Raw genomic sequence first — 10,274 nt, 5'->3', positions numbered from 1 at the left:
CACCGGGAGACTGCATTTATTTATTTATTCATTTATTTATTAGATATTATTTATTATAATGATCTTGCTTGCTCTATAAACACCATGCACTGTGCTGTGTTTTACCTTTCTGTGTTTTTCTTATTTGCTCCTGTAAAGCTGCTTTGGAACAATGCACATTGTGAAAAGCGCTATATAAATAAAATTGAATTGAATTGAATTGAAGATGTAAAGATTAAAGGTGAGTGCCAAACTGGACGAATACCAGATTATAATTCAAATTGGTCTGAATGAAAAGCGAATATCTGAAATTGGACAAATTACTTAATTGCTTGCTATATTACTACTAATTTCAGATCCGATCAGATCCTATATGACTTATGTTTCAGTCTGCATTGGATTCATCGACCATCTACTGAGATGCTTAGAACTAGACTGCAGGTGATGTCACTTGATGCCACGTGAACACGCCGGAACACACCTCCTTGAGTGGCAAAACACGCAGCGAAATGAAGTTAATAGTCAAATTTGCCATGATGCGAGCACAACTGGCTCTTGAAGGGAATTGAGTTGAGACTCTGATTGGTTTATTTACTTTCAAAACCCTTTCAAATTACTCATTAAGAGAACAGGGACATTAAAATAGTGCCGTTGTGTTGCTTCTTTACAGTAGATGAACGTCTCTGCTGCATCTCTTATTTCCTTTCTGCACTTCTGTTCCTGGTTTTCTTCTGGTTCAGATTCTGATGAACTTTTGCCCAACAGAGATCCCCGTCCCAACATATGGGTGCATGTCGACAGGCATTCTCACACCTTCCACTGCAATATTAACAAACAAAGCAAAGAAATTAGACACGCAAAATGTTTCATCCTGAACTAAATCACACAAAAAATGCAGCGGCAACAGTAAATCAGCCCTGCTCCTGCATGGAGCACAACTAAAACAAGCAGCAGGACATCTTTACAGACACATCTTTTCTTTGGTGACCCTGATGGCTTTAAAAAAGTTCGGTCTCTCTCCAGTGTACGTTCATCTCCAACTGAAGGCAGGTCCAAAATAAAAACAGATCATTACTATTCATTATAGTTACAGGCTCTGATCATCCAAGTTTCTCTTATGAACTCCACGATGTTGATCTTTTCTGTCTCCTAAACCTCACAAAACCTACTGAAATGTTTAGACTTGACAGACAATAACTGTCATGAAAGTGAGAACAATGAGATCCGATAAGAAAGCAGTAATAGAACAGTTGAAGACTAATAACGTCGAGAATAAAACTAGTTAAAAATAGTCCAATTATTATCCAAAGAAACGTTTTATAAATAGTCTCTCACTGGTGAGGGGAATTCCTTCTGTACCCAGTGTACGTCTCAATGTAGCAACTAAAATAAAACAAGGTTAACAACATTCCTCACACAATGTCAGAAAAAGAACTTTTAGTTTTATAACTCGGTTGCTATCCAAATTACATGATAGTTCTAATATGTAAGAAGTTTCAACGTCCATTTTTGCTTCTCATTGTCTGTAAGTCTGTTGTCTTAGAGTTCTTGTCTGATCATTTTTCTACATCTTTCAAACTCCCTTCTAATGTGCACTTTTTCCCTTAGACTTATACTATTAAGATGCTTAGATCTGATTTTTGTACCATCGCTCTTCTTATGATCTCAAATAAAAATAAGAAAATATCTCAATAAACACATCACTGTTAAACACTTGTATTTCAAAAAAGACATTATAGAAGTGGCAAATTTAGAATAAAAAAACATCCACAAGATTGCAATATATCAGTATAGCAAAATCAATGTATTCATGAAAGAACTACAGAAGTACAGTTATACACGTACAATAACAACGTGCGGTAGTTTTAACAACGGTATACTGTACTCCTTGTCTATAGCTCTCTCAAGCGAAGAACGCTGCGTGTGTGTTCTCCTGAATCTGACTGCGGAACATTTCTCAACATCAGAGGAAGATGTCCTCTTTCAAGCTCCTGGGGAGACAAATTCACTCGATTATACTGAGAAGTGAGATGTGGGCTTCTCATCCACTGTATTTGTATGGACACAGCACAGGTTTCAGGTAAGATTTGACATCTTGTCCACGGCCAGCGTTTATATAGTCAGTCTGAGACACGAGTCTAACATCTTCAGCTGGAGAGAGAATTACATTTGTCAGTGTAGCATGAACAGATCCTGTTAGTCCCATGGTCAATAACAAACACTTCTTTTTTTGTTTTGTATAATTAACAGTTGAACCAAGTCAAAACTTGCTGTCAAATGTATAAAAGCTTTAGGTGTGAAAGTAATATTACTGCATATTACTGTTAACTTTAACGGACAGAATATGATGATGATGATGATGATGATAAAAACTTACAGTAAGTGATCTCTGATATTATTCTGTTTTTGTCTGAGCCTAGTCTTTGGTCATGCAAAGTATATTAAAACTGTAACCACCATAAATGATGGAATCATTGATGAATGACTGATCTCTACTTCATAGCTAAACTTCCAGGGCTCAGACTGCCCTTGAAACGGTTGCATTTGCGACCATAAACATTCATTTGCAAGTGATATTTTTGACAATATACTGTAAACAATATGAACATACACGTTATGACTGTAAATCAGTTTTTACGCTAATTACGCATCTGCTAATAAAACAGCAGCTCACAGAGACAGAGGATCATAGGTATCAGTCAGTACAAGTGCAAAAAGACTTAATGGACTTGCGAGTTTTATGATCATGACATGAGACACATCAAATGTCAAAACCTGAAAACATAGTGAAATTAATGGTTGAAATCACACTTTGAAGCTTATTATCTCAATTCAATTTTGAGACTTCAGCCTAGTTTTCACAGACTGGGCCACAAATACACAGACAGCTAACACAGACGTGACGTGTATCGCCAAATATCCCCCAAAGTTCAAGACATGGTTATGACCCATTAGAAAAATACATTCAGCTCACGGATGACGTCACAAGTACAGTGTTATAGTGCTGTTTCTGAGTATGTATAGGGTTAGGTTAGTGTACGCAATACAAAAGCAGCGCAATAATTCAGGCAAATAATACTAAAGAGGTTTTAAGAATAAATACGGGGAGAGGGGGAGGGACTCCGGCTGTTGCTAGGCAACCGCCAAACTTCAACGCGTTCACATCGCGAGGGCGAGTTCATCAGGATTAATATCGCTTAAACCTCACATCTGTTGGACTAACTACGGATACACAAGCGTTTATATCAAATAAATGTTTCGCGTCACTGACAGCTTAGCAAGAAACGAGAAAGCAGAAAGCTGTAGAATAAAGAAATCAGATTGTTTTCGAGGAATGAGCGCGGCTCGGACAGTTGAGGGCGCGGGACGTGTCACCTGGTGGGGTTTCGGACCAGCACGAGCCCTGCTGAGCTCAGGTAATGATGACATTTACTAAACACAATGACCCCTTACATTCCAGTCATATGCACACACTCAGAAAGAAATGTATATGAGCTCGAATTAGCCTATGTTGTGTTAAAGAAGGGTTTTAATTTAACCTCAAACAAATGTGATGTTGAAACACTTGCAGATGTACACACAGTGAGGTCACGTGGAGAGTTCAATATTCTGCTGGTGGGCAGTGGAGACCCCAGACACATCCTGAAGACGATCAGTGGAATCCCAGAGAGTGACGTGATACATGTCAGTGAAACATCATCTTTAAACGAGCCTTTATTACACATGAATGTCTCAGATGAGATGTGTTGTGCATGTGCATGTGTTGCAGGTTTGGGTGATTGAGAACAGCACGGAAGTTGTTGCCAGACAGTTACTTCTGATCTACCCGTCACTTCTGAGCCCCGAGACCATCAGTCTGCACAGTGTGTACTCCTGTAACATTTATATTGGTTTGAACAGAGCCTCCCTTTGTTGCATGTGATTCATATGATAAAGGAGCTCTTGATTCTAAACTATACCTATCAGATAGCACACACTGTCAGAGATCCTCAAATGCTTGCGGACATAACGCTATTTCCCCAATATACTGTCATACAATTCAATTCTTGTATTTCAGATTATAATTCAAATGTAGGCCTTCTCTTTTCTTCCGTTATGACTATACATCACACTTCACTACATTGGATTGGAGATTACTCAAATTTGTGGTTAATCTGCGATTTCTGTTTGCAGAGAAGACAGAAGTGTTTCTGGAGATCTTTGGGAACTGTGAGATTCGCAGCGAGACGGATGAGTTTCTCAAACACGCGTCAGCTGAACTCTCTCAGTCCATCACAAACACACCTGTGTCCTGTGACTCACACACACATCCCTGTCTTGACACGAGTCTTCTGAAGGTCCACGATACATTCATCATTTACAGACACATTTCTGGTCAGTGATATTTAACCCTCTGCTGTTTAACCTCAGTTTAAGGAGAGAGATGATTTGGTCCAGATCTTTAAGTCGTGGGAACGACCTCCTTCTGTGCCAGCGAGTGCACGTCAGGTTTGGGACGCCCGTGTTCGGCAGCACCTGGGAACTCGATATGATTCACGTCAGGGCTGTTTCGACTGGGATCTCACCATGAAACTGCACCAGAGAGGAGTACGTGACACAAGCGTCCATCACTCCACTTGATGGCTTTTGTAAAGGAAAGTCTTTCTGAAATGTGTTTTCTCATTCAGTGTGGTGTCATTAACAAACATCAGTATGTCAAGTGGAGAGAAAGTGGTGTGGCCTTTGAGATGAGGGAGGGGATTTATCAAACAGCCAATCAGAGTCTGCTCTCCACACGCGTGTTCAATCATGTGGGTGGTTTCCACAAATTTGACCGAACAAATCTCTATTGTTTGTTATGCGGGACCATTGATAAACTATTGTGTGTGTGTGTGCCAGAGAGGAAACAGGGTGGCAGTTCGAGGATATTGGGGTGATATTGTCTCCAGTCCATATCTGGCCTTTGGCATAGAGACCGACGACAAAGACCTGCTGAAGAAACACAACAATCAACATGTAAAGGTAAAACACTTTCCTTAAAGCATATATGTATAATGTATTAATTATAATTGTAATGCAACTTATAATGCATTGTAATGTCTCATTAATAATTTGTAACTACAGGTAATACATTACAACACTTATCAATTCATTATTACACTTTGCATTTTTAATTTGATAATTCTTTACAACATTTAATGTTTTACAACACACATTATGTACAATTATGATGCATCATACCCTTTAATAACCCGTTATAATGCATTATCATTTACACATAACGGCTTTAAGTGAAGTGTTACCAAAAATCTTATTTACACTCCATTAAGGAACTACAAGTGTGCATCATTATTAAACTGAATAGACTGTAAAAGGGTCAAATGTTTTTTTCTCTTTGAAATCTGTTTATATATTTACAGCTAGTAGTTTACATTGTATAATATAAAGTTAACATTATTTGTGTCGTGTTTTACCTTTCTCCGGCTGTCTTTCCTGTTCAGACTGCCCAGGATATCTCTGAAGTGAATGTCCTGGCGTTGTTTGAATGTCTTGCCAATAGAGGGCGCTGTCCTCCAAGTAAAGATGCTCCCAGCCCCTCCAGTACCTGTAACCCACCCACAGACGACCCCAAAACACCCGAGGAAACACAAAGAAATGACACCAGCTCTCAAACTCACACAAAACCGGCAGAAGAGACATCACATTCATTCGGTAACATCATAACACAAGTCATTTACAGACATCCGCTGTACAGATCTGCTAACATTTACTTCTGCTTCTGTGTTCTTACAGCTTTAATGGATATAAAAGGGGTAAAAATCTCATTTCTGTCTCCAGACTCTCTCAGCAAACTTCCTCTCAAAGACAGATACAAGAACCTGTTTAACACCATCTACTGTTCAGCCAGGTGACACATCACAGAGATAACAGACATGACTACACAGAACTGTGTTTCAGTCAAACTTCAGTAAGGATAACAGTGTGTATCTCTCTCTCAGTATGGTTCATCAGATAGAGTCATCTCTGAGACACATCGCTGCTCCTGACGCTGTTCTGGTAATCGAGCTGGCCACGTGAGTCCGCCATCACACACACACACACACACACACACACTGAATCCTGTTGTTTTCGATCACTGTACACCTAATCTTATTGTGTTTTTTTAGCTACCTGTTGGACCTCTCTAAAGAGCAGGTGTCAGGTTTTGCTGAGAGAGTGAAGGAGATCGCTGAAGAATCGGGTTTTACACCCAAACGAAGCCAGAGCGATGACGTGTATTCAACATTCACACTGAAACAGGACTGAACACAAACTGGTGTCAGAACAAATGTACTGTCGACTACATCGTGAATGAAAAATGATCCCAAATGGAGATTTGTTTAAATGTAACACATTAACAAACATATATAAATGTATATTAATGCAATATATGTACCGTTTTAAGTGTTGCCAATTCTTTTCTTTTTGTCAATATTAAACAAAAAAAAACTGTACTGGTTTTAAAGAGTTGTACTGTGGGAAACAACATCCAAACACTCGGGTAAGGTGGAAGAAGGCGAAATAAACCAAGAAAAGCAAACGGTCAGTTGTGTTTTTTTGTGTTGATATGATGATATAAGCATCCAGGTCTGATATAATAACACCACAAACACACGTGTGCTTGAACCATTTTAATAAAAAAGTGAGCTTGTCTTTTCCTTTCCATTCAGATGTCAAATGTGAAGGAGCGACAGATTGCCAGAGAAAGAGAAAAGCTTTGCAGTGATCTTCAACCAAACAATGAGCTTAAATACGAGGAAAAGACGAGCCGAGAGAGAATACAGTACTGGCCCAGAACACATTCATTCAGAAGACAGATGAGGTCAAATACTCGTCTTTTCACACTAACATCTACACTACACAAACTCTTGCATTGCTACTGTTTTCAGCGTCACCTTAATTATTAGAAGAGCAATCATATTTATAATAATAATAGTTATGAACAACAATAAAATCATCAGTGAAGTTTAAACTCAAGTAGATTATACAGTGATGGGTGTAAATGCAGTGGTAAGATTCACAGAAAGGCGTTCTGAAATACATACCGACATTTTCACAATGACCATATCTAAGAACTCCAAAGGCAACTTTATAAATGAAACAACGTCTGAATATTATAAAACTGAGTTTAACAGGTACCACAGAAACAAGGTTCAGCTGCCAAAGAAAACGCTGGTGAAAACAGAGCAAATCCAAATGGAATATCGGGGAAGCTTTGATGTGTCTTCATTTTTCTCTTATGAAAGCAACACTATTGGTCAGCAGCACACTTACTGTAAGAACGGATGTGTCATTAAATGCAGATCGATGAAGATTGTGTGTTGTCAGTTTTTGAGGTTGTTGATGATTGTGAATTTGATGTCACCAACTAGATGTCCTTCACAAAATATGAGCGCTTGAGGTGCTGTGTGAACACTTACAGTACATCATTATAGGCCTCATATCTCACACCAACATTTTGGTCCTTACACAAAAATATTTTCTAGGTTAAATTAGATTCTTATTTGGTTGATGTAAAATTGATCGTTTTATTTGTTTGCAATCTTTCCTTTTTAGGAAGCTACCTTCAGAATTATTATTGTACCACAGTAAACACCAACTACAGCTCACACCTTAATAAGCTTGAGATGTTCACAGAAATGCGTTCAAGATTTTCTCGGCGTTACTTTCTTATAATGCCATTCTTAAACTGTTTCAAAACCAACTAAGACTGACTAAATACCTTGTGAATAAGTATAAAGTTATTGTGTTATATTTGCAGCATATTTAAATAATAATAAAAAACACTTAAAATGACTTCGACTTCAGTGAGGTCAACATGCCACAATAATCAATATACAGTATCTGGACAATCACATTCACTGCAGTCACGTGTGGTGTTCTGAGTCATAATTGACTGTAACCTGAAATACAGTTTCAAGTAAAGTGATCTTGAACAGCTTAACATAGCCTGTTTAAATGCAGAATTTGTAAGTGCTGTGAAAGCAGGTGAAAGTGTCTTCATCAGAAGATACAGAGGTGATGCAGTGCTGTGATCTCAGATACGCTAGCGGGTTAGATTATGAGACATCCATCATCATCATTATTCTACTAAATCATTTTAAATCTTCATAAACTCTAATCATTAGAAGCAATTGAATGTAAGTGATCCAGGGAACTGGCCCTCACGGTGAGAAACCTCTCTCACCTCTTTCTATTTTTATGACGAAGCAACTTCCACCATTGATACATTCTTCATGTTGTTCATGGCTTCATGGCATCGTTGCATTTTTATACAAGCATGGAATGTACGAACGCATATTTGTATGACCTAAACATGCGTTAAATAAACAAACAAACAAACAAACAAGCACGCACGCACGCACGCACACACACACTCAGTTTCCTATGTGACCTTCTGATTTTGGCCGTTGCCGTGAACCTTTTGCACCGCTACAGGTGTTTTTTATTCTGAAAGTGGTTCTCAGTTTTGGACCCGTCTGGTTTTTCTGGTGACGTCAACATCAGGAGGTCTTTCATGGCCTGGACGATCTGAGCTCCAAACTTATGAGAGTCCTGAAACAGAGAGGGGATAAAGAAAAACGTGTCAACTCAACCACTTTAGACCTATTTTTTTACTTTCTTTCTGCAGCAGAACACAAAATACTATATGAAGATTGAAGAATGTCAGTAACCAAACGACCTTGGCCCACACTGACTTCCATTGTGTGAACACAAAATCACAGAGACATTTCTCAAAATATCTTCATTTGTGTTCCACAGAAGAAAGAGTTGTATACACATTCTGAATGACGTGAGGGTACATAAATGATGACAATGTTTCTTTTTCCCTTTCCCTTTCAATATTCCCATAAACATGAAATATGATCCGGCTTAAAATTTTTAATATTATTGTGCTTACAGTCTGAGGGCAAGAGAATTTGCTGGAAATGTGGAGGTTGATCATGTTGTCTCCAATGATGATGTAAGATACGCCGTATCCGTCATCCGCCACCTGTCAAGAGCACATCAATTCACATACATCCATAAAATTACATAAACGGACGTCAAAATAACATTCGTTTGACAGTAAAGTTTGCTCACTGGACCAAATCCTCCGCCGCAGGTGGTGTAATCTGGGTGATTGACAAAATCGAACAGCTCCACCTGCTGGAGAGGAGTCTGACTGGTGGAGAGACGCCAGGTATCAGAGAGCACCTGATGCACAAACGCACTCAAGTTAAAAAAAACATTTGTCAGAAAAGAAATGCTAACAGAACACATCCACACACCTCCTTGAGGAACGGCGACTCTTCTCCCAGGTATTTGGAGACGATGTAGAGGCAGAGCAGGTGTCGGTCTATGCCCGCGCCCGTCATGGCCATCCTGTAGAGGTTCTGGTGTCTCTCAGCCGCCGCGCGGAACAGGTGTCGGCACACCTCCTTACTCTACACCCGAGAGAAACAAAGATGTTTAGGGTGTGTGTCCTGTTTTTCGTGTTCACAGTGGAACGTGTGCACGCACGTCCTTCGTAAATGAGTTTGCAGGTGTGTTACCTCTCCGCTCTCAAGCGCTTTGACAAAAGCATAGCTCTCGCTGGTGCAGGAACGGACGGTTTCGGTACGGCCCTCGCGGAACAAACGCGTCATAGACGCTTCGTATGTCAGAGTGAACGTTCCTCTATTCTGGATGGATGGAGGGACGGGAATGACACGAGCGTGAGTAAACGATGAAGTCTTTTTTTTTCAGGTGAACTATCCCTTTAAGAGTTTAGTGTTACCCTGTAATAGGCCAGCTGTAAAGCGATCTGAATGAAGGCATCAGGACTGATTTTACACTTCTTGATGGCGCCCTTGCCAAATTCTTGTATAGGGTACACGTGGAAGTCGATATCGTCGGCCAGTGCCTGTGCCACAGCAAGAGACCTCTCCACATGCTCCTGACACTGAGACACAATGAGAAGAGCATCAATTATTAAGTGTCACCATATACTGTACATTGTGTCTTTAAACATCGCGACGTGCCACCGTGTTTCTACCTCTGCAGATATATCCCAGGTGAGTCTCTGAGGACGCGGCAGCGATGAGTCCACCTCTCCTTTACAGTGGCCTTCTTCATTATAACCCAACTGGAAGCAGTCTGTTGTCATCACATACTGCGAGAGAGAGAGAGAGAGACAGAGAGAGAGAGAGAGAGAGAGAGAGAGAGAGAGAGAGAGAGAGAGAGAGAGAGAGAGAGAGAGAGAGAGAGAGAGAGAGAGAGAGAGAGAGAGAGAGAGAGAGAGAGAGAGAGAGAGA

The 10,274-nt window shown here is 39.9% G+C and overlaps 2 protein-coding genes across 5 annotated transcripts in view; one reads left to right on the top strand and one right to left on the bottom strand.

Moving 5' to 3' along the window:
• The first annotated feature begins 1,736 nt into the window (after nucleotides 1-1,736).
• LOC130546819 (dynein axonemal assembly factor 3-like) lies at nucleotides 1,737-6,539 on the top strand. Of its 3 annotated transcripts, none has more exons than XM_057322285.1 (11): nucleotides 1,737-3,395; nucleotides 3,551-3,663; nucleotides 3,749-3,842; nucleotides 4,153-4,316; nucleotides 4,390-4,566; nucleotides 4,647-4,769; nucleotides 4,858-4,980; nucleotides 5,460-5,670; nucleotides 5,797-5,866; nucleotides 5,958-6,032; nucleotides 6,126-6,539. In XM_057322285.1, exons 1-11 carry the CDS (start codon nucleotides 3,233-3,235, stop codon nucleotides 6,262-6,264), a joined length of 1,452 nt encoding a protein of 483 aa, XP_057178268.1. In that variant the 5' UTR covers nucleotides 1,737-3,232; the 3' UTR covers nucleotides 6,265-6,539. The 3 variants fall into 3 exon arrangements, with proteins under 3 accessions (XP_057178268.1, XP_057178269.1, XP_057178267.1); XM_057322286.1 differs by having other exon boundaries at nucleotides 1,737-2,059; nucleotides 5,752-5,866; nucleotides 6,126-6,538; XM_057322284.1 differs by having other exon boundaries at nucleotides 5,752-5,866; nucleotides 6,126-6,538.
• Nucleotides 6,540-6,614: 75 nt separating this feature from the next.
• LOC130546818 (carnitine O-palmitoyltransferase 1, liver isoform) overlaps nucleotides 6,615-10,274 on the bottom strand; it is a 17,481-nt gene continuing 13,821 nt past the window's right edge. For both annotated transcript variants that reach the window (XM_057322283.1, XM_057322282.1), the window contains exons 13-19: nucleotides 10,016-10,132; nucleotides 9,758-9,922; nucleotides 9,534-9,662; nucleotides 9,270-9,425; nucleotides 9,082-9,195; nucleotides 8,900-8,992; nucleotides 6,615-8,553 (exon numbers count right to left, since the gene is read on the bottom strand). In XM_057322283.1, the coding sequence (XP_057178266.1) occupies nucleotides 8,431-8,553; nucleotides 8,900-8,992; nucleotides 9,082-9,195; nucleotides 9,270-9,425; nucleotides 9,534-9,662; nucleotides 9,758-9,922; nucleotides 10,016-10,132 (897 nt within the window). In that variant the 3' untranslated portion in view covers nucleotides 6,615-8,430. The remainder of the gene's footprint in view (nucleotides 8,554-8,899; nucleotides 8,993-9,081; nucleotides 9,196-9,269; nucleotides 9,426-9,533; nucleotides 9,663-9,757; nucleotides 9,923-10,015; nucleotides 10,133-10,274) is intronic.

Source organism: Triplophysa rosa, linkage group LG23 (assembly GCF_024868665.1).
Source record: "Triplophysa rosa linkage group LG23, Trosa_1v2, whole genome shotgun sequence".
In the NCBI taxonomy this organism is placed as follows: domain Eukaryota; kingdom Metazoa; phylum Chordata; class Actinopteri; order Cypriniformes; family Nemacheilidae; genus Triplophysa; species Triplophysa rosa.
This window is presented reverse-complemented; position numbering and strand designations above follow the sequence as displayed.

Coding starts and splice junctions, on each gene's coding strand:
- LOC130546819 (XM_057322284.1), top strand. CDS start 3,233: ATGTTTCGCGTCACTGACAGCTTAGCAAGAAACGAGAAAGCAGAAAGC. Junction 4,567..4,646: donor TGAAACTGCACCAGAGAGGA/GTACGTGACACA, acceptor TTTCTCATTCAG/TGTGGTGTCATTAACAAACA. Junction 4,770..4,857: donor CCACACGCGTGTTCAATCAT/GTGGGTGGTTTC, acceptor TGTGTGTGCCAG/AGAGGAAACAGGGTGGCAGT.